The 24,063-nt window shown below is 49.3% G+C and overlaps 1 protein-coding gene across 2 annotated transcripts in view; it reads left to right on the forward strand.

Moving 5' to 3' along the window:
- Positions 1–24,063, forward strand: part of AGAP1 (ArfGAP with GTPase domain, ankyrin repeat and PH domain 1) — a 338,554-nt gene that overhangs the window by 190,189 nt on the left and 124,302 nt on the right. Inside the window, exon 11 of one of the 2 annotated variants that reach the window (XM_044913774.1) lies at positions 17,829–17,852. In XM_044913774.1, coding sequence (XP_044769709.1) covers positions 17,829–17,852 — 24 coding nt within the window. Of the gene's footprint in view, positions 1–17,828; positions 17,853–23,584; positions 23,747–24,063 lie in introns of both variants that reach the window. The other variant, XM_021679032.1, reaches the window with a different exon arrangement.

Here is a 24,063-nt window from a genome sequence, read left to right on the forward strand (position 1 = left end):
ACCCAGACGGTGCTCGTCGACGTAGCTGTGTCCTGAGAGAACGGGAGGCTTCGGACCACCTCCTGTGCTCACCTCTCCCCAAACTTCACTGGACCTGCTGGGTGCTGTTGTGGGGCCACCTTTGGGAGGTGTCCAGAGCTGTGGATAGGGATGTAGAGAGGAGTTTGAAACCCACATCAGATAGAGAGGGACTGAGGAACTGGGAGGGCAGGAACCTCACAAACCTGGCTGCACATCTTAGGCTTGAGGATGCTTTTTAGAAATCCCAGTTCTTGGGGCCGAGGGCTGGCGATGTGCTTCCTCTGGCCAGGGGTGCACCTGAGCACCAGAATGTTCCCCAGGGGTTTCTAACGTGCATCCAAAGTTGAGATCCACTCTGCAACGGGGGTGTGAACAGGTGTGCATGAACCATGGCCGCGATGAGAGATGGGAGCCTTACTCTGTAGACGAGCCTGTTGAACTAGGGGCAGTGACTCCGTGTTGCGGGAAGGATCATTGTGACCGTTTTGACACAAAGCATAATATGACACAGCATAATTCAAATGATTGTTTCCAACTTTTTCTTCTCGCCTCTTTTACTTGCTTACTCACCTGATGACCCTGTTTTCCCTTTACCAGGGAAATAGGGGAAGGCACTCGGTCACTGCCCATGCCCAGACCCACCCCAGCTGCACCTGCGGCTGCCGAGACTGCTCTGCTTCCTGCTTGCACGAAGGACGAGGTGCCCCTGCCCTTGGCTGGTGTCCTCCCTTCCACCTCTGGACCCATCAGCTCTCCACGTCCAGAGGACTCTGCTCCTGTGTTCCTCCTGTCTCCTTCCTATGCCCCTAGGCCATCCCCAGTTGTCAGACCTGCCTGGGAGCGTGCACACCTGCCCTGACATCTCTCCTCCTGGCCCCAGCCACGGCCCTCAGCAGCTCCCGCCTTGGTCCGCTCTCCTTCTGAGCGCACCTGCCCAGGACAGCTGTCTATACTCCCCATGCCCAGTTACTCCCAGCCATGTTCTCTCTACCCTTCCCAGCCATGCTCCATCCCAGCCCTTCTGGAACACTGCTCTCATCTGTGGCCAGACCCTTCCCCTGCCAACCCCGGGGTGCTCCTTGGTCCCCTTCATAATCTCCTTGCTGGAAACTCTTCTCTTGGCTTCTCCCATGACACGGTCTCTGCGTTTTCCTGCTGTTTTCTCGGCTATGTCTCAGAATCATCGTCTTCTGCTTCAGACCTCAGATCCTTGATGTTGCTCTGGACACAGTCTTCTCTCCTCACTGCATGCCCCCATCTCCCCAAGTGGGCCTAGCCATCTATCTAGACACGGAGGACGCCCAAGTTCGTATGCCCCGCTGGACCACGCTCTCCTCCATTGAACACGTGTAACCAGCCACCTGCTCGAAGGGCTGGTGACCAGCTCACCCTTAGCAATTCCAAAGGGGACTCCAGATTTCAGTCTGCCACCCACCATCTCATCCCCCCGGGGGCTCAGGCCACACACACAGTTTCTCGTACTCTCACCTCGCTGAATCCGATCATACGGCTAGTTCTCTGCACCCTCTTCCTGAGTGCACACCAGGCTGCCCACTGACCTGCCCCTCCTCTGCCCACAGCTCCCACTGGGGCTTGGCCTTGTCCGCCCTGTTTCGTCTCCCGCCGTCTCCCGCCGTGTGTCTTTGCTTCCCTGAGGTTGGCCAGACTCATCTTCTAAAGAAAACAAACATGAATCAGATTGCCACGCCCCCCACATGACACTGCCGTGGCCTCCTCCCTGCACACAGGCTGTGTTCCTGATGTTTTATTTCTGGCTGACAAGGCCCCAGCTGGTCTGGCCCCTGATGTGTCTTTATCCCATGTCCCCCCTGCCCCTCCCGTCTCCCTGTCCTTGGCTCCAGCCCGCGGCTCTGCTCAGAGCTGGGTGAGCCCTGCATGTCCACGTCCCCCCAACGGCTCCTATTTCCCTTTCAAGCCCCTGCCCAGACTTCCTTCTCCTCTTGGCTTTCTTGGGACCTAGCTCACAGCGTGTAGTTGCTTGTTTGTCTCCCTGCTCCTGCCACTTTCTAGCCAGTCACCATGTGGGATTGTGTGAAGTCATCCTGTCTTGTTTTCTTGTTTGACTTCTCTTGCAAGAAAGTTAACTCCACAAGGAGAGAGTCTTCAGAGTCTTACTGTCTCCATCCTCGGGTGCCAGGGGCCACGCCCTGCACGCTGTCCCAGTGTTTGCTCCCCACACTGCTGGTCTTGCTCATGATCCTTGAATGAGCACACATGGATGGCACCAGAACACCCCAGAGTAGAACGGGCCCCATGTGACGGGGCGGCATGGTGGGCTTGCAGGAGCTCCAAGGCCTCTGCCCATCCCCTGTGATGAGATTAGTTGAGTTTTTAAGATTTCTCTTCTTAAACAAAATGCTTGGCATGGTGCTCCAGAAACTGTTGGCTAACAGAGCTGATGCCCCTCACCTAGGACAGAGTATGTTGCCAAGATGTATCCAGGCGCTAGCAGGGAACATTCACGGTGGACCGTCAGAAGCATGTGCATGTTTGTACAGTGACCAGTTAGAGTTTACAACTGAGTTTCCTGCCTTCAGTTATCTCAACCCATTTGGGAATCACAAGCAAAGTCAGTGCTGAATTGAGGAATAATCTAAATTAGGTGTGCTTCACAGCAATTAATTCATTTTCTATTTAACTTCATATATTTCACAAATACTTACTGACCACTTACTTTGTACCGGCCCCAGTGGGAGAGCAGGGATCCACACACAATTCCTGGTCTGTGGAGGGGAAGGGAAAAGAGGCAGGTAATCATTGAGTGAACACATTGAAATATGCTTCGTCGAGTGGTGAGAAGTAGATTGAGGGTAAGGGGCGGCTAAGACATGCATGTTTGGGTTCTGAAATCAGGTCTGGCGTTAAATGTGTAAATTACTAAGTATTTTTCCAACGGAAACTATGAAAGCAGATTATGCATTCGTTCATTCACTCATTTAGCAAATACACAATAAGCACTTTACCATGTGGGGGGGTCAGTGCCCCCACATGTATTTGGAAGTGACCCCAAGGAAGACAGATTCATTCACTGGACCTTAAATGCTAATAAGAACCAGGAGGCTAGAGGGTGTGTGTGCATTGGTGCGGAAGCAAGAGTGTGTGCAAAGTCCGAGGAGGTACAAGGCGTCAGGGAGCGCTGTGGGATGACAAAGAGGAAGAGCGGGGGGTGAGGCATCGAGGTTGGAAGGAGAGTTCAAGTTCAGTCATGAAGGATAAGAGCAAGGATCCTACAAGGCTTGGGATTGACCCTGGGCCGTTGGGCGCCCCTGTGGTTTTCAGGAGGAGAGGAACGTGATTTTACGAGCTGCCTCTCAGGCCAGCAGGGGTCCTCACCTCACTCGTGGGGAAGTAGGGCAGAGCTGTGCTAGGAGAGGGACACCCAAGTCCAGGCAGGTCACGATTCTCCAGGAAGTCTAGAAGTCTTCTCTGGAAGTGACACTGAGACGTGCGTTTCTCATCCCCTGGGTATTTTTAGTAACATCATTTCACATTGGCCTCAACACAACAAACTGTTGTTAAAATTTTAAAGCTTCCTAAAATATAGAAGTCTAAAATTTTGTGAAATTATTTAGTGTTTTATTATTTTTGTTTATTAGTCCCTGTAGTTTTATTTGTGAACTCTTAATTCTAGGGTATTCTTTAAAAAAAAAAAAAAAAGCAGCATTTACTACCCCAGCATCCAATCATATATAAAAATAGAGCAGTATAAAAAGATTTGTCAAAAAGATATGCTGTTACTCCAACTAGAAAGATAACTTTCAGTGATCTTTTTTTTTTTTTTTTTTTTTCCCCATTTAAAAATTTTTATTTTCTAACATTGTATATTTTTAAGCAGTCTAGGGCTATTTCTCATGGTTTTATATCACTCTTGAGCCAGGAAAATATTCATTTTGTATTTCTGTGTTTTGCTCAGGTTCTCAGCCCATGAATCAAGTAGCTTAAAAAACTTCAGTGATACTGTCTTCTTGGTGACTTTGTTCATTATCAGAATAAAACTTGGTCAAATCTGTTTCAGTGTCTTCCATGCTCCCTACTATAGGATTTATAAGTACATGCAAAAATGGAAAGACCTAAAAGGCTTAGAACATTTTAGGTGCCAAGAAGAAAGAAAGGAGTGGAATTAAGAGTGGGGAAGGAGTGGTTATAAAATATAATTGTGAGTTGGTTAGAAGGAGATGGATCAGGTAGATAGAGTGGATGGATGGATGGATGGATGGATGGACGGACGGATGGACGGACAGACGGACTGGTGGGCAGATGGGTGGGTGGATGGATGAGGTCGGTAGGTAGATTGATAGATGATAGATAGATAGATAGATAGATAGATAGATAGATAGATAGATAGATAAAGATAAATAGAGTGGTTGGGTGGAAGGATGAGATGAGTAGGTAGTAAGTAGGGTGATAGATGGTAGGTAGATAGGTAGACAGATGATAGATACAGTTGACAGCTGTGTAGTGGTTGATCAGTGCCATCCTCAAACCCTCTGTATTTCCTCCTTTAGCTTTTGTATATTGCTTTGGTTTTGCATTCTTAAACTTCTTTCAATGAATGTATCTTTTGTTACATCTTTGCTTTATTATCTGACAGAAAAGATTATTAACAGAAAGTGATATTAATTATACAATGATACTAAAAATTTTATATCATGAGGAAACAGATGGTTATTTTAAATGACTTAAAATTTTATTCTTTTATACGAAGAAACATTTTAAACAAATGTAGTTATAAATGCTATTTTAATTGCTACATTATTTTTGCAGTGGGGTTTTTAAAATCTTACTACAGTTGCAGGGGGGAAGTTTCTATGTATATTGCATAGTTTCTTAAAATGTATACTTATTTACAGGAAAATCATTGTAATTGCATTTGAGGTCCAGTGTGGGGGCAGGCATTGTCGATGAACGTGGTATGCGGTTCCCCCACCCCGGCTTGCCATCTGGTGAGGTTCGGGAGTTCTGCTTTCACCGACTAGCTGGTCTGCAGCCTGTGGTTGAGCTCACAGCCTTGCCAGTTTTCAGATGGGCACTGTCTTTCTCACAGTGTTTGTAAATAAGTAGGCCCCAGCTGGACTCGAATCATAACTGAGATAAGCATTACTACTTTAGAAATGTTTTTTGTCTGTAGTGTAATGAGAATCAGAATTACCTAATGTATTTCAAAACATCGAGCTCATTTTTCCAAGATCAGAAACTCCGTTTTCAACCAGCTGTTGACTCTCATTTCATATCCAGCTTTTCATTAGTGCGAAAAGTCAAATAAACATCTCTGCTCCCCAAAACACAGGACCTCAGAAATCTTGTGACTGCTTTCTTTTGACATCAAAATGTCTGGGAAAGCCTGTGTCCAGAAACACTACTGCAGCATCCACGTGAGATGCCTTTATGGTGGGGATACAGAGGAAATTGAAGTCTGGGGGCACGTCAGCCCCTATCAATCAGAAGGCGATGGCAGCGCCCGCCAGACATGTGGGTCAGGCCCCCAGATGAGATTTGTACTTCAGCGGCATCCATCCAGAGCACGCATTCTAGAAAAATTATCATCATATGATATCATCTAAAGGAGTCAAGGTGTGGGTTATTACCTGAGCCAGCACCTGGTTTTTATACACGACTTTCTGGGGGCACCAGCAAACTGTAAACCACAGTGTTAGCAACCAGGTCACATTAATACCAGTTCCTGGACAAGTAATTGTTTCAAAAAAGAAATTATTTCATACAATATTCCTTTTTTTTCCTTAAAATTGTGTTACTGATAGTCTCTTCCTCATTTAAAAGATTCTTTGATTTCTAGACATGTGGGTAATAGATGCACTAGTATAAAAGTGCTACCAGTAAATGGATGTGCTGTCTGTCCTGTGGCTAGAACGTGGTATCACAGTGGTGTTGGTTATGCGCCTGTCACCCCATTCTGGTAAGCCTGTGGCCTTCCCTCTGGCACGTGGCTAACTACCATGTCCCTTCATTCTGGCAAGTGGCTAACTACCATTTCCCTTTGTTAATTTTTGCAATAATAACTTTGCATTTTTCCCTAATTATAAAACATCGTAGTTTCGAAAAATTGAAAATGCAGAGAAGCTTTTTGCTTTAAAAACAAACTCCCTACTCTAAGTTTTCAGTTTGGGGGGTATACACCCTTCCAGTTTTATCTGTATTCTTATTTATTTCCAAAGTTGGATTATATCGTAACTGACTTTAACTATAAATATGTTAACTTTCCACTCTATCTAAAAACAGTTCGGAAATTGGAAACAGCCTCTATGACCAGCAGTAGGGGACTAGTTAAATAAATCATGGTAAATCCCTGCAAGGAGATACTATGCAGCCATGAAAATGTCTCTCCCTCTGGACAGACGTTCCTAGGCGTCCTTGTCCTGTGGAGGGGCTTGAGCCTTGCTCTCCTGTAGCCCACCCCAGCCATGCCCCTACCACTCCAGCGCCTTTTCACCTGCTGGGCTGAGAGACCTCCCCCCTTGTGCATGTGGCCTCCCCGCCTTGTGTCCCAGCAGAGACCACCTTATCCATGAGGCCCTGGTGACCCCCACCTAAAAGTGCCCCCACCCCTCTTCCCTGACTTACTTCCTCTGTACCCCTAATCATCTTTGTGATTTCCTCCTTTACTGTTTAATTTGTCATCTTCCACCACCAGAATGTGAGGGGGAAGACTCCGCCAAGTTTCCCAGGCCTAGAACAGGGTCTGCTGCCTCGGTCAGTATCCGCCCAGTTCAGTCAGGTTTTATGTAATGGGATGAACAGCTGAAGGTTATTATCTGCCACGTCGTCGCCCTGGATTGGGTGCTTTCTTTATATTGCTTATTAAATTTACTGTACAGCTCTGTGAAGTGGCACTGTTATCCTCATTTTTAAGTGAGAAAACGGAGTCTTAGAGAGTTTGAATACTTTGCCCAGGGTCACATAGCTGCCACGGGTCATGTGTGAGGCAGGTGTGACCCACAGGTGGAAACCCGGGGCTGTGGGCGGGGCCACCTGTGTGCCTGTGTGTAAAAGCCGCCTGAATGGAAAGAGTACAGACTTCTCCAAGATCAGAAGTGTTTTTCCCTGCTCTCTTTTCATCTTTCAGCAATAAATACATACTATTTATGGAAAAATGTGTTAAATAAAGTTAGTTCAAATAGGAATTCTGTAGTTAGAAAACACAAAGTAAGAGGTAAACATTTGCGAATTTCCACTTGTCAGTAGATATATTCAATTCGAAACCTTAATTTATCCCAAAACCAAGAGCAGTGAGTCTTTCTTTGTGGTAATAGAAAGTGGTCCTTGCCTGGCTATGGAAGGGAGAAGAGCTGGGGGTGGGCGTTTGGGGCCCTGGGGGGCAGCCATGGGAGAGCCGGGACACCTGCGTCCCCGCCCCCATTCTGCCGCTTGCCACACAGTGAGGAAAATTAGAGATATGGAAAGACCTAACCGAAGACAGAGCAACTGGGTCAAATCGTGGGGACGCTGTGCAGAGCCTGCCCCGTCTCCTGGAGGGCAGACATCATTCCAGCAGTAAGTGGAATTGTTTGCAAACATCAAGTGGCTACAGTAGGGTGCGTCTCAGCTTAGAGTTTAATTATATTGAGCAAATTACAGGGTTTCATAGTCCGTGAATATCCTCGTCTGCCCGGACAGGGAGCAAGGCTCTGAATCCTGCTCTTGCCAGCCCCATCCTCTCTCGGCCACGAAGCACACCTTGAACCAAGTAGGCCTTTTTCTGAGAAGTACCAGACGTGAAGTCAGGTATAAACAGACCCCTACTTCCGTGTGTGATCTCGTTTTTAATTTCTTCCTGCAAATGTGTATTGAGGTTGGATTCGTAAGAATCGTGACTGTAACACTTGACAAGAGGGCGGTGCTTTCCCAGAGGAACTAGAAAATACTGTGAAAGTCCTAATTACGCCTCATCTCAGCCTGTTCTGCGCCCTCTCTCCATGTCATCATTTTGTTCTCTTTCTTCACAATTGAGCAGATCCACTTAAATCCCCCACGTAGCCAAGGCTATCTAGATCTGATACTTTGAGCATGCCTAGTGAATTCCATTTTTGTGCCCATTTTGCATGAAGCTTGTACATGCATGCTCTCTTCACTAATACCAGCATCTCCTTTTCTCTTTTTCCCACTCAGCCTCATAAAATAAGAGCAAAATCTCTGTAGTCACCCTAGCTGCACGCACAGCACGCGTGCAGAGCCGAGCTGCCCCGGCCAGGCTGCCCCTCCCAGCCCTTGGGGTGTCGTCGTCCCTCCAACAGCCGCACCTCCGAAGGTCAGGGTCTCAGGTCAACCCAAATGACGAGGTGTGCTCGAAAGAGGGAGACAGCTTCCCCTGTGAAGAAGTGCCCCTGGGTCTAGAATGAGAAAACGAACTTGAATTTCACAGAAGAAAATACATAGATCCATTTCTTCCTTTTCTGTGGCCAGAGCCAGGGAGTCAGAGAGGACACCGGAAGTAGCAATGGGGGCCGCTCCTGAGAGCCCTGGGCCGCCGGGAGTGGAGAGGGAGGTATTTACTGGTAAAAGCCAGTTGGGGCCAGAGCTTGAGACCGTGGAAGTGGGGTTAATGCCGGGGTCTGCATACAAGTGGAGTAAGAGACCCTTTCCGTCTCACACCCAGATGACCTGGAAGGCCTCACTTCCTGGGGTCCGCTCAGAGTTTCCTGTAGCCTGTGAGCCATAGAATCCCAAGGACTGGAGACAGCCGGTCCCGGCCACTAGCTGGACGGTGGACCATCCCACGGTGTGTGGGCAGGGATGACTGGCAAGAGTGTATTCAGGAGAAAACTATGTATTCGTCAGGAACCTTCTGCCGAAGTGGGGGGAGGAGAGGAAAAGAAATCTATTTCTGAGGAAAAGGGCGGGCAGAGGCACGGAGGCAGGGAGGAGGCCCACATCCTGGTTGGGGAGGCTGGTGGGCAGTTGCTTCTTTTAACCTCACCCCGGGGGATAAAAGACAGCAGTAGGGAAGAATGGGAATGAGCGATTCTTTGATGAATAGCAAGCGGCAGATTCCACTTCTCGCGCTGGGCTGCTGCACCCTCCACTGACCCTGCCGTCAGCCACAGGGGGCTGGGTTTCTGCTTAAGGAAAAAGAGAAAAATGTCAGTTATTATGTTTGGGAACACAATCTTATCTTTCATTTTATTTTACAGCAATTTCCCCAGAGATCAACCGTAGTGTCTGATTGAACCATATTGACAAAATTTTTTAGCCACGTTAAAGAAGATGCTTTAAGCTCAAAGCAGATCCCACTCAGACTCTCCAAACACTTCATTTTATCGTGTTGCATTTTATTTTATTTTTGCCAGGACAAAGCCCAAGTTCTAAGACAGTGCTGAAAGTGATAGGATAAAACTGTTGTAGTAGCAGTGAAGTCTGTTCTTCTCTTTAAAAGAATGTTCTAGAATTAGTGCTGAATTAGTAACTGCTTTTCGTCAGGAGCAAGTTGAATCTGAGTTTTTACACACCATCATTAATTTTAGAGATGACAGCGATGTGTCGTTTTTGTGGAGAAGACAAACTAAGAGCCACTCACTTGACCAATTCTCTTGAAGAAGTCTGTACTTTCAACTGCGTTTCAGAAATGAAATGATCTCTGGGCCGCAGTTCTGAACAAAGATATTACTCGTATCTTTATCCATGGGGTTATTGGTGGAGACAGTTATCCCGAGTATAAAATTTGACAGATTTTCAGTCAGGTTAAAATTATCTGTCATGCTACAAACTTTTCCTGCACTTAGCAGTCCGGGCGGGATTCTTGATTTGAGATTGACACAAGGTTGTCATGAGACCCAGCCGCACAGAACACAGAAATCGAGGGCAGGGTTTCAGAGGGGCTCTCCCATTTTCGCTAAACCTCTTACATGCCCAAATCTTAATAGTCGTAATCATTAGATTTCCTTTGAGCTTTGTTCTTTGGAAAGAATCGCAGAGTGGGATTAAGATGGGGGTGCCAATGGGCGGCTCAGGTCACGATCTCAGGGTCATAGGATCAAGCCCCACATCGGGCTCCAGACTAAGCGCAGAGTCTGCTTGACGCTCTTTCCCCTCCTTCCCCCTCTCCTCCCCCTGCTCGTGTGTGCTCGAGCTCTCTCTCTCAAATAAATAAAATCTTAAAAGAAAAAAAAAAAGATTGAGGTGCCCATGTGTTAATACTTACGGCGGGAAACAAGCATAAACTGGGATTGTCCCAGGCAAAGCAGGATGAACGTCACCCTGGTTAAGCGTGGGGGCAGCCTTAGTTTCTCATGGAGAGTTCCCATGGGAATCACTCATTTTATGCTAGCACAAAATCCACAGTGTCCTCTTATGTCACACGATCAGAAGAATCTTGGCCTTGAGATGCATCACACCACGCCAGCCCACCAGCCCCTTCGTGGACTGGGCTGTGTTTGCACCCCTAGAACTTAGAGCTTGCCAAATGTAGGAAATCGTTAGGCTTCCTTTGCAACAAGGAGGAATCTTCACTACAGATCTCGGAGGGGAACCAAACAGCCCACCCTGAGCTACTCATTTGCCATGTGGACCTGCTACCTATTTGTGACCCAGTAAATATTTTAAATACAGTGTTTTAACAGTGTGTCAAAAGTAAGAAGTCATTAACCTCATCTTCTTATTAATGTCACACCAGATTGATTCCAGTGCTCACTGAACAGATGACCTTACTGTCTCAACTTCCTTATTCAAATGAGGGTGCTGCCACCGCTCACCTGCCACTCGTTAGAGACATGAGTGGGTTGATAATATCTAGTTTGCAGGCAGAAGAGTTAGAGGTCAACCCCAGCCTTAGAATCTACATAAAATATGTAGCACAGTCATTAGTCATTAGCAGCAGGTTAGCAAAATTCTGAAACAGCAGGAAAGAGAAATACTGTCTTTTCAGTTGCCATTAAAGGAGTCATTTCACGCTTTTCAAAAAAAAAAATTCATTGGACAAATCTTAAAAAGGGGGGGCGTGTTTCTATATTTTTCCCAAAGATGTTTATTTTGTTAAAAGGTTATTCAGATACAGAACAGGTACCCAAGGCAGCTCATGATGCAGATTTAGTCTCATGTATTTTGGTAGCTTCAGCGTCCGCACAAATCAGTCTATAGCTGTGTGGATTTACAGTTGGATTAGTCTGTTTGGGTGTTGCACTATTAGCCGTTTCTATGTCTTAAACCCATCATATCTTTCTGTTTTCTTCACTGCTCTTTCCCCAGGGCCTAGAACAGTACACCCCATGAAGCGGGCACTGGGTAGTTATTTGTTGAAGCAGTAAATATCTGGTGTCTGCACACACACATGCACATATAGTCAAGGTCATGCTCCTCTGAGTGCTGAGCTTCATCACCTGTAGTCCTGAGTGGTTGCAGGTTGCCCTCCATCAGCTCCAGGCTTCCTGTGGATGGATTACCCATGGAACCCAACTGTTCAGAGTTCCCTCACGGGCCGAGTGGCTCAGGGAGCAAGGGAGTCCCACTTAGTAACCTCAAGCCCACTGACTGGGGCTATTGTTAGGGCCCAGGTGTGGCGGAAGGGAATGGAGTTTCGGAGGCCAGTGGGGCCTCTCTTTGAAGTGGCCGGGCCTTCCGTTTGAAGCACCTGACGCCACGGTGCTCTTGCTCCCCTGATGGGGGCATGCCACCCACCAGCAATAAGGGCTTGGGAAGCTCAAAGGTCCCTTTTCATAATCAAGCTGCGTGTCCCACGGCTTGGGAGAGAGTCGTGAAATCATATGGAACAAGGAGTTTTTCAAGTATTATTTTTAAGGACAAGACATTATTTCTCTGACTTTTCAAATTAGCATTTGATTTCATTCAAAACGAAAATAACCACCATTGACTTGAAACATAACAAAATGTTACATGGGATGCTTGGGGGAAATTGAGGTCTTTTTAAAAAGATATAATTTATCACCTTCATGTGGTAATAATTTATTCTACAAAGTGCTCAAAACTGTGAGGAAATTTAATACAGATTTTCAGCTGGCGTTTAAATAATATTTAAAGTCTCCGGGTCTTAAATGTACAATTCTAGATACACTGGATGTTTGTTTCGTCTGGCGTTCAAAAAAAAATCTTACGTTTATGTTCTTTGTGCTGCCAGTTAAGTCTTGGGAGAAAGACCTTTTTACTGAGCACCTATTTTTGCTGGGGGGTGCCTACTGGAGGGACACTGCCACGTAAGAGAAACACACCCAGACGAAATCACAGCACTGGGAAGGAAGATGGTGATAGGAGCCCTGTGTTGAGAGGGAGCGCGAAGAGGGGCCCAGATGTCACAGTGAAGGTCGTGTGGTGCTCGCGCTCCCACCGCTGAGGATCCCTCGAGCAGCCTGTCAGCAGCACTGTGGTCTGTCTAGCCGTAGTCGTGGCATATCTCAAAGTAAATCTCCCAGGACCCTTTCTAATAGTTACCAGACTCCCCCGATGTTTCTAATGTTTTGGTATCAGTCGTGTGGTTTTCTCTGTTGAGAGTCCTCAGTTTCGACTTACTGGATGATTATTGTTTTAGAAAACCTGACTACCCTTTGTGGCCGTGTGTGCATGGTGTTCAGGATCCACACTCCGCCCTCTGTGCTTCATGTCTGTCCACAGCATGCACCATCCTTCCTCGGATGCTGCGAATGTTCTCTCTGTGTCTGTTGTTAATATTTTTCACTAGAATGGAAGCCAGTTAGGACAGGAGCCGTGTTTTGTGTACTTGCATTGTTCCAAGTCTGGAAGAGAGCTGGATGCTGGTGAGCCATTCTGCCTCTCTGTCCGTTTGTCTGGTATCTCTGTGTCCTCGCAGATGGGGGTAGCGTGTGAGAGGAAGGGGGTAGTCAGGACGGCCCAGGGCCTCTGGCCTGAGCAGCAGGAAGGCTCAGTTGCTGTTGACTGAAATGGAGAAGGAGCATGTTGGGGCATGGCAGGCCAAGGGTAGATGTTCAGGATGGCTGTTTTGCCCAGTTTAGCTGTGAAGAAATTGAGGCTGACAGACATGAATTCCCCCAAGTCATACAGCCAATTGGCCAGGCTAGGATTTTGAACTGCCTTTCTGATTCTACAGCTGTGCTGGTTCCTCTTCATGGCACACATCATGGTTCTCTCCCTGCCCTCGATACGCTTCCGTCTTATGCTACGTGCCGAAGGCCATTCCGAGGACAATGGGCTGCTTCATGGAGGTGGGCAGGGGAGGAGCTGAAGTGCAAATTGGCCAGTGGCCAGCATGCAGGCTTCAGGGACTTAGTGGCTTGGATGGCCTCACACCCTGCTGGTGAGACAGGCACAGAGTTTCCAGAAGCGGCTGAGCAGCATGGATCCAGAACCCCACAAATACTTATTTTCTTGTACCCACACCTCAAAAACTGTCTTAATGCCATAATTCCGGATATTAAAAATATATGCAGAAGTGTTGGTTTTGGTCAAAATTTTGAAATCCATCCTAAGCAGGAGAGAAATAATTAAGCAAAGTGATGGGCGCCTGGGTGGCTCAGTTGGTTAAGTGACTGCCTTCGGCTCAGGTCATGATCCTGGAGTCCCGGGATTGAGTCCCGCATCAGGCTCCCTGCTCAGCAGGGAGTCTGCTTCTCCCTCTGACCCTCCCCCCATCTCATGTGCTCTCTCTCTCTCTCAAATAAATAAATAAAATCTTTAAAAAATAATAATAAGCAAAGTGAGAGACATATTCTGTTCTTTCTGAGGTTTGTTTGTTTGTTTGAAACCTGTAATTGACCCTGGAGCAGTGGGATATGTCACAACCAAATTACCTCTTTTTTCAGTCCGGGTGTCTGTGTATCAGGTTTTCTTAAAGCTGAGGACACCAGCACTCTACTTCTTCAAACCACATGATGTCAGCAGGTTAAGAACAGGGATGTGTCATGAAGAAGCAGCCTTATTTTGGTGTATTTCCGTGCCTTGAACAGAATGCCCTGAGTGAATGTGTTCAGGACCCTGGACAGAGCCCTCCATGACCCCGCCTACCTAACAAGCTAGATTGTCCTGCCTCAGACCTGACGCTTTCTTGTGCAGCAGTTGGTAATTTGACTCCATGTGACTTTTAATAGAAACAGCTAAATTCCTAAAGATGGGAAATTTACATTATCAAAGAGAGAGCGTACATTTAATTAACTTCTGTAATTGAGTTTTCTTCTAGACATGCTCAGTCCTTCCCCAGCCTGCTCCACCACGGAGCCTCCCACATGAACCAGGATCTCTTTGTCAGCTGCTAGTCATAAGCACCAAACTTGAGAAAAGGTTGTGGCTGATTATGTAAAAAGAGAGAAGGCTGGAAAGAAACGGACATCTCTTGAAGTGATTTCATTTCTACCTAACGGCCCTGCTCTGAGCGCCTTTGCATTTTTCGGAGTATGCTGGACTAATTCAGCTAAAAATCAACTAGAGAACAATTTGATTTTTGACCCTCAGGTGTAAAATCCTGAGGTGCCTTCCCTAATATGTACCTTCCCAGCATGTTCCCACATTGCCTTCCTCAGGCTCTCGGCCTCACTCAACCACAACACGTTCTACCTTTCATCCCCTGAGATCAGATCATGGTCGTCAATGCAAGCTGGCCATCCGGCCTGAAAGAAAACTAGAGAGACTTGAGAGGAACAAGGCCATTCTGGCTGCAGCCATATGCTGTGCTCTGCAGGAGGAGGGGAGACTGGGATGGCTCCCTTAGAGGAGGGTGGAACATTCCGGGGTCTGCCATTCACCCAAAGCATAGAGCCAGGTCCTGGCAGGTGGCTGGAGGCCCAGACCGTCAGTGCCATGGATCCCCCACCCCGCGCTCGGCAGCTTCAGCTGAACTTTGTGACTGTACCCAGGCCCCTTTCTGACCCTCACTCTGATACCATCCCTGCATCTTGTTAGACTGTGACGTTGACTTGGTCTTCCTTATTTGATTGCTTCGTAGCATTTAACACAAATACCATCCCCCCTTTTTTCTTTCTTTTTTTTTTTTTTTTAACAGCTTCATTGAGATAAAATTCACATAGCAGTACGTCTCACTCACTCAAAGTATACAATTCAGGAGTTTTAGTGGATTCACAGAGATGTGCAGCCATCACCACAGTCCTTTTTAGAACATTTCCATCACCTCAAAAAAAAAGAAAAATCCTGCACCCTGATTCGTGATCAACATTTGTGCCTCTATTTTTAAGGCTATCACAGACACGTTTCAGTAAGTAAGGGCTTCACATAAATGAAGATCAATCCCAATACTTGAGTTTTATTTACAGAGACATCTTGGTGCGACTAAACGCGGCCCAGGTAGGAGATGGTTCTCCCCCACATTTTCTCTCCATTCTGGCCCCTCCTATTGTCTTCCTTTCCTCCCCACTTTGTAACTCAGTCTAACACTGTGGTGTCTCTTCCTTCCCCCAACACCTGTCATCTTCCTCGAACCCCCATCGTGCCCCTGCTGCCCCTTCTTCTGACACCGTGTACCTCTGTGTGAGCACCGCGAGCGGCAAAGGGAACCGGACAATATACCAGGCTCTGAAACATCTTCAGAGATTGGGATTTAAGTAAACCTCCTCCTGTTGAAAGCTCCCGTCAAAAGGACTGTGAGAAGGGGCGAGGTTTTGAACTTCACTTCACACTCACCTTTTAACAGAGGCCGGGATGTTGTGATTTCCTTGGATGGCAGAGGTGGCCTGTTCTTTATTTACCAGCCCGCACATCTCTCTGAGCTTCAGAAAGAACAGAGCCCTTCTTAAAGATCCAAATGAGCTTTATATGGTTGGCCTTGTCTCGAAGGAAATGTGTTTTAATTCACTGGCTTCTACATGACTTCATCTTGGGTTTTTAGAAGGTCTTAGCCCTTGACTGATGCCCCCTGCCCCCAACCCAGCAGCAACAGATAGCCCTGTCTTTGATCATTTTGTATTTTTTTAATACCCCCCCCAAAAAAAAGGATTTCTAGGAATATATGCTACCTTATACTGCCAAATGAGTAAGTTAGGGAGTATGTGAAAGCAGGAGAAGGGGAGGGCTGGTATGCACACACCTGTCCTCCTTTTTCCTGCTTTCTTTGTTTTTATATAGATGCGTACTTCCTGTGAACATACATTTGAAGGTTTTCATATTGGTCTTCGACACATCGGACATTAACAGCCAGCCAGCCCTGGGGACCATTAGCAGCTCCTCGGGTCATGTTGGTGGCTCCCCGCAGCAACTTCTTGATGTCCCCTCTCTCAAACCCAGCCCATGAGCAAGAGTGGTGGGAGGTGCTCCCTCCAGAGTCTGGGCCGGGGGCCGGGGATGTGCGCTGGGACAGCCAGCCCGGCCGCTGCAGGAAGAACAGTAGCTGTTGTTGGCATACGGTGGGGAGTGGGGGTGCACCACCCCTTCCCAGCGCGGGGCCGAAGGACGCCTTCCCCGGCAGACGCAATTCCAGACCCTTGGGAGCAGCAGGGCCTTGAGAGTCACATGCATAGAGCCCCGCGGATTTGAATATCAGCTGGGATATCAAAAACCTATCCACACACCTGGCAGTGACAGCTCTCACCGAGGCAAGCTCCCTGCAACAGTTCATCAGAAATGGGCCAGCTAATGATCGGCTGGGCAGATAATCGGAGGAGAGTTAATTGTAAGGTTCGATATGGCATCTTGTCAGCAGAGATAAGTTGTCACGTTTTCCACTTGAGCTGAAACTAAATGATTGTAAAATAAGTTATGAGTGTCCTTGGGCCTGTCTGCCGGAATGATAGCTAAGAATACATTCCTGGCCATCCGTCTCAAGCAGGCTGCTTGATATTTATGCGAATGGAATGTTATTTTATTCCCCTCTGGTCATGCTTGTCAGCTCTCCGAGTGAAAAGTGAGGCGCGTCTTTGACTCATACTTCACGTACCGGAGCCTGGAGAGACTGCAGATTGTTATCATTATTGCTCATATTATATATTTTTTGGGGTGTGCGTTGAACATTGATGCCCGATTGGGAAGAACTAATGGCTGACATTGAGCGCACGGGATGGCAGCAGACTGGCCCATCCCGGCTCGGCGCCACGTGTCCGGGGGCCTCCGAGTCCCTCCATCAAAACCGGTTTCGATGTGGAGTAATGAGGCGCTTGCTTTTTTAATTTGGCATGCCTCTCTTCTCTTCGCGTCCACCCTCCCGTACTTAGCCCTGTCGACGGTCGTCGGCTGTCCCGGCTCCCCGTAATTGATACAAAATAAAATGCATTATTTGTATTCAGCCAGGAGGAGCGGATTGCATTCCGTGGGCTGCGGCTGGAGCTCATTTACAGCGTCTGAGGCCGGGCTTTCCGGGCCTCTTCACTTTGAGGGATACCTTGTCAGGCAAGAGGAGTCGTTGGAAATGGAAAAGCACAGCATGGAAGCCTAGTACATTTTGATTGCTCATATTTTAAACCAGAGGAATTTAAACAACTCCTCTTAAAAGGGAGTTCTCAAGATCTAGAAGCCAGGGGCGTTCATACGGCAGCTCAGGACCCAGCTAACTCGAAACGTAGCTTTCTCCGCATGACCCACCCCTGGCCTCCGGAGCAGTTCAGCCTGCCGGAGTCCTGTCTCCTGCCAGGGCCCCCCTGACCCACCACCCACCCCCCAACCAAAGGTCCTGCCCATCCTTGCCCTCTGGCCTCATCGCCTTCTCTGTGCCGAGCAGTGGGGGTCTCTGTGCTGCAGCAGGCCCTTCCCACAGCCAGGCCGCCTGGTCCCCGCACACACAGCCTCCTCGCCCGGCCATGCACTCCTGAGCTCTCCCTGCTCCCACTGACCCCAGCCTGGGGCATCTGGTTTTTCCAAATACTTGTGTCACCGTCCTGGGGCCCCCACCCCCGACAATCCCCCCACCCTAGACACCCAGGCTCTAGGTGGCCACAGTGTTGCTACCTGGGGAAGTAAATTCCTAGGGCTGGGGCCAGGGGGTTTGGGGACATGGGCGCGAGCGGGGAGAAGACACGAGAGATGGGCTCCACCTTCACCTGCAGACGACCTGGAAAGTCACTGCCCCAGCTCGTCACCTCTAAACTCCAACAAGGATGGTTCTGTCGGTGGGACCTGGGCCCTATGCGCGGCGCATCGGGCAGTGGGTGGGAAGTGAGTCGTGGATTCCAAAGTGCTTTGTGCCCATCGGTTACTAATTCATCTTCCTCCGTATCTGAAATAGAATTTACGGGGCTTACAAATGCTGATCCTGCTTTTCTGTTTTCATTATGACAACCCTGTGTCATCTTAAAAGCTCGTCTCCATCCCTCCCTCCAGTGGCCGGTTAGGGCTCATGTGTTCTGTTTCTCCCCCCCCACCCCCCCACCCCAGGGCCTTCTCCTGACTCAGTGGTACTTTGTCTCCCTGTCACTCTCACACTCGCATTCTGAGTCCTTGTGGCCCAACCAGTGGTCCCAAGTCACATTTCTGTTTCTCAGGGGGGCCATGGGGCTGGCTGGCCGGCCTGCTCGACGCAGGAAGGTGGGCATACAGACGGCGCCTTGCCTTAGTTCCTTCTGTGTGCGGGGGCGCTTGCCGTGAACATCGAGTCACATGCGTGCAGCTGATGTGCTCACTGTACACATGACCCCCCCTTCCTTCTCTGTTCAGGTAACATGGCTCCAGAAAAAAAGGCTTTCCTGAAGGCATCGAGCAAGAAAGTAGATAGGCGTTCCTTCACTCCTAGAAGGTGGCTCCGTGGGGCGGGGGTTTTGCCCTTCTCTCTGTGATGAAGCCCCGGTGCCTAGGAGAGCCGGCTCGTGGAGTACTCCGCGCTCATGCACTGTGTGTGGCGTACTTAAGGCTTCTTTAGGGGGAAGACTCTCAGCATAAACAGACTCATTCACGGAGTTAGATGTTCACCTTAAAGCAGGTTCTGGACAGCTGGAAACTCACGTGCTCGTGGTTTTAGGATGAACTCACCAAGTGCTTCTCTGTTAGGCAACAGAAAGCTGCGCCATCCACCTGTGGGAGCACCTCTCGATGGGAGCTCAACTCTTTATAAAACTTAATGCCACAAATATGCATGCAACTCCCATTTTCATTCCAGCTGTGTTCCAGGCTGTGTCCTGGTGAAGAGGCTGAAGCAAGTCCCTGCCTCCGTAAGGATCACATCTCGCCAGGAGGGTGTTCGTCGTCAGCAGGGACACAAACACACGGGGGGCGGGGCGTCACACGTGGGGAGCGCCGCCTGCCCCGCAAGGCAGTGGGACTGGATGCCAGGCAGCCATGGGCAGCGGCCAGAGTGGGGAAAGCCTCTCTGGGGGCCTCTCCTTTGGCTTCTTAGACCCACACCCTCCTAGTTTCCCTGTGATCTGACGAGCGTCGAGCTCACTCTGCCTTCCCCACAAAGGAGGAGGCTGTGAGCTGTGTGGGGTGCTGCGCAGTCCCACCGGGGCTTGTCCACTGATGGGGCTGGTGGCAGTGCTGGTGGCCACCGCGAGGGCATGGCAGCAGCTGGTGGGGCGACCTTGACTGGAGCAGGGTCAGCTGTGACCAGACACAAGCAGCAAAGAGGGGAGAGGCTCAGGGGGCTCTGCTTTAAAGAGGATCAGAAATCAGGTGGTGGCTGGGCAAGGGCATGGGGTCATGGAGGGTTTTGTTAGAAACGGGAGACGGTATAATAATACAGCACGTTTGATGCAGGCTGGAGAGGGTATGAAAGGCAGGGGGCAAAGTCGCTCTGGGGGCAAAATGGGGCAGAATCCAGCTCCCAGGATGAGGAGGCCCCGGGTCCATGGGAACCAGGGACAGGAAGGAGGATGCTGTCTTCTGATTGCTGCTTTTGGGGGTTTTTTTATCTTCAGCAAAATAAAAAATGATGTCTTTGTGGGGGAGGGAGTGAGGTGTGGGGCATTTGAGGAGAACGGAGGAGGTGTGATACAGCCTCTTGGAGAGCGGGGAGCAGCTTTACTCTGGGAACGTAGTGAATGGAAGGGCAGGCCAGAGGTCCAGCCCCGGTGAGCATGAGGCTCTGTTCCTCCAGCAGGACCTGAGTACAGGTGGAAGTCAAGTTGGACGAATGATCAGGAAAGGTAGAGGGAGAAGAGCGCCACTAGATTAACCCTCAGAGTGTGGGTCCTGGTGTGAGTGAGCCAGGAGACAAAAATAAGACTCAGAGGAGCTGGTTCCCCGCAGCGGGCCTGGGTCAGGACCATGAAGGCTAGAGAGAAGGAAGGAGCTTAGCAAGGCGGAGGCATGAGAGGCCAGGACGCTGAAGTGAGCACGTAGGAGGAACTGGACGTCATCACTCCTGAGTGAGGATGGGGTGAGCTGCTGCTGAAACAGTCAGTGAGCGAAGAAGGGGGCTTACGGGGGGCATCGCTTCAAGGGATGGGGCTGGAGGGCAGGGGGAGTGGTCTGCAAGCAGCAGAGGGGGCAGGAAGGACACCTGCCCCCACCTGTGTGCTCCCTGGGGGTGGGAGGTATGGGTGTCCCCCCCCCGGGGAGAGCCAGGTCATAGCAGGCGAAGGGAATATTCTGAGAGGTTCGCTCTCGTGAGGGCGTTTGCACAGACAGACCAGGAGGAGCCTGAGCAGGTGACGAGGAGTGGAGCAATTCCGATCCTGCAGGTCTCCCTGTTGCCATTTTAGACCTGTTGGTTTTCTGTGGTGGGAGCTGTCCTGTGTGTTGTGGGATATTTCTCAGCATCTCTGGCTTCTACCTACTTGATGCCAGTACACCTCCACCTGTCTCAGTCTGATAACCAGAAATATCTGTGGACGTTATCAGGTGTCCCTGGGCAGGGGTTTCTAGTTGAGAGCCAGTGGCTTAGTGGGACTCGGGAGCCACAGGTGGATGGGTGCCCTGGTGTGGAAGGGTGCCCATGGAAAGGAAGGCTGGAGAGGCTGCTGATGGGCCGTTGGGGGAAGGCAGGTGTCACTCCTACCTCAAGGCTGCTGCTCAGCCATTTGCTTCAAGTGAATCAGAGATTTCTCCCTGAATTACAAATATTCCAAGGTATCCAGAAAACTTGGGAATGAAATCGCCCGAGTCCCTGTTAATGACTTTAGGAACAGTTTTCTGCATCTGGAATGGAGGGAGATTCCTGGACACAGACACATGTCGTTTTGTTCCCCAGGAAGGTGAATTATGACTAGTGTTCCAGGGAGTTTAAGGTCATTCCCAAGTCAGATCCTAAATTAGGATGTTAGAGAAGTGCTTTGGGTGAATACAGAAAAGGAAACAGTGATAAACAGGATAGCTCATTAAGGAGAGAAAACATGAAGTGGATTTCCCTTTATTGTTTAAAAATTGCCAAAAATGTGTGTCAGTGGGGCGGCCGTGTAGCCCTTCAGCAAAGCATTTGACGAGAGTGTGTGGCAGTTTCTCCGTAGGCGAGGCCACGGATCTGGAGTGGGATGTGCGGACGATGTCTTGTTGCGGGGTTGCTCACCGGCGCTTTCAGCTGCGCGCCGCTGCGTCTGCAGGTTGGAGGCTGTTTTGACTCCTCCCGGTTTAATGTCTTTTCTGGTGTCTTGGGTGGATATACCAAGTTGTGTGCTCAGAATGAATAGCCAAGGCAATAGGGAAGGATCTACAACGTCGGGGGGCGTGCCCTGCTGTGTGAGGCACCAGGACGCCTTAGCCATCGCATTCAAGGCCATGTGCTGTTACAGGACAGACAGACAGAAGGAGTCCCAGAAGGGAATAGAGAGCACAGACATAGAGCCACCCCACATGGATGGCAGCTGTGACATGACCATCCATAACTCAAGGGTATATTCTTAACATCTTGCAAAGGACGTTGGTGTGTGCCTTCAAAAGGAAGTACTGGATGATAGGAGGGACCTGGGGATGCCTATGTGGTAAGAGTGCCGCCACTCTGTGCTCAGCATCGTACAGGGGAAGTGGGCATCTGCAGCTGCCCTGGGGAACAGGCATACCGCTTAGATCCAGATGACTGACAGACAGCCCAGTGCGGAGAGGAGAAATGTTCTTTCGGGAGAGAGCATTACAGCAGTGGAGTGGCCTAAGGATTAAGACACACGGTTGGGAATGAAAATGGTGCGTTGAATTGAGTGGATGCCCAAGGGACAGACTAAAAGAGCAAAAGGCCAGCCTGCTGTCTCAGAGGCCGGTCGTCCTTGCCCGTTCTCCTCACCCTCCTCCATGGTGAGGCTTCAGCTCCTCGGGGGTGGGGGCGGGGGGCGGTCATTGTGACATTGTGATGGTCCCGTCGTCTGTCAACCGTGCCTGACACAGGGTAGGTCCCAAATAGTCAGAGAGGATGGGTCAGAGAGTGAATGAAGGCTTACAACCTGAAGGCTACAAATATCTGAAACGAACAAAAAATAATCCCTTCTGAAGTGTGAGCGTTGAGTAATGCTATAAAAGGGTTGCTTCGGGACCAGCTAACGCTCTCGGATCCCAAGGTCCCTTAGCAACACCAGGCGGCCTCTGAGCCCTCAGAAATGATGTGCACCTGTTCATTAGATTAGCCTTTTTTTTTTCTGGGACATTTACAGTTTTCATCTGCTATCCAGTGGGATCTAGTATTTTTAAAATATGTACGAGAATTGCTACTTTTAGAAGAAGATTAGACCCCGCTGAGCAGTCTCCAGGGTCTGGTGCCGTCCGGTGCCGCTGGGTTATCCTGCGGGCACTTTGGGGTGGTCGGGCCCCCACGCCGTCCTACTCGTTTCCCTGACACTTTACCACCTTCTACTGCATCTGGGCTGTGGCTGCTCGGAGGGAATCTTTACCTGTTTTTCTCAGTGATGGAGCCCAAGCACCTAGAAAAGTGGCCCACAGTAGGCGCTCAAAAAATACTCGTTGAACGAATGGAGTGCATCGCAAAGCACTTGGTGTCGTCTGAGCTTACAGAGAGGCTGACTCGTTGAAATAAAGAACTCTTCAGGCCCTGCAGGCGGTCGGATGGTGCCTCTCCTTCACATTTTGGGAAGACTCTCTCTGGTTGAAGTCCATGTTCGTTCCCTGCTCTTTTAAGCACGACTCTCGTGTTCTCTTGGATAAAGAGAAAGATGGACGTACTAAATCGAGTTTCACTTACAGTGAATTCACACGTGTGTGCAACGGTCTTAAAATTTTATAAATAGCTTCAGTGAATCAGTAATTGGCAGGTCTGCTATGGACAGAGACACGGCGGGCCATGTTTCACTAGTAATAAACTGATGCCGCGGTGGTATGTGACGCTGAGGGTGGACGTAAGCGAACCAGGACTCCCTCTCTCCTGTGCGCACGCGCAGAAGCAGAGCTGCCGCCAGACGCCTTCATATGCGTTCTCAGCCTCTTGATTTCGCTCCTAATGTATCAGGGTAACTATGGGAAGAGAAAAATAAACTAGTAAAAGGCATGGACTCCTCACTTTGCTTTTCTAGAACACCGATCATGCGAAGTAGAGAATTTTAAATGCTCCACAGCCTACAGATGATCCAAAAATAAAGTCTTTTTTTTTTTTTTAATGGCAGGTGATACATTAGAGGAAACGGCCCCGTGAACTTTTCATACTGGATGCTCTGGGGCCTCCAATCCAGTGATCTCAGCTTAATATAGTACTTGTGGGGCCTGGTAGCGTATTGGAGGAGCATTGCTTTCGTATTTCTGCAAAGTCGACTTTGTAAGTGTTAACTTTTGCGTTCTTTTGCCTTTTCCGGTCCCATGGCAGACACGGGGCTGGGCGACTCCGTGTGCTCCAGCCCAAGTATCTCCAGCACCACCAGCCCCAAGCTCGACCCGCCCCCCTCCCCTCACGCCAACAGAAAGAAGCACCGAAGGAAGAAAAGTACCAGCAACTTCAAGGCCGACGGGCTCTCCGGCACCGCTGAAGGTAAGGTTTCCCCGGGGAGTTCAGGGTGAGAGTCTGAGTCCTGCGTTTCAAGCTGGGGAACTCCCTTACCCTTAGGACCACACATGCACACAACGCAGGTCACCACATGTGCTTTCTGTGTACAAGGCGACACTAGAGAGGCCTTGGAGCTGCCTCATCACTGACTGATTCTCAGGATCATTCCACCAGATCAGCTCTCTCCCCTTCTGGCAGTCGTCGTCTGGTAGAAGGTGAATCCAGTTTCCCTGTTGCCTGCCTGGGCAGGTTCTGGGTCTTGCCCTCCCTCCGCACCCTGGGTCAACAGTGTCCACTCCAAC

This window comes from Neomonachus schauinslandi, chromosome 3, assembly GCF_002201575.2.
Source record: "Neomonachus schauinslandi chromosome 3, ASM220157v2, whole genome shotgun sequence".
Classification (NCBI taxonomy): domain Eukaryota; kingdom Metazoa; phylum Chordata; class Mammalia; order Carnivora; family Phocidae; genus Neomonachus; species Neomonachus schauinslandi.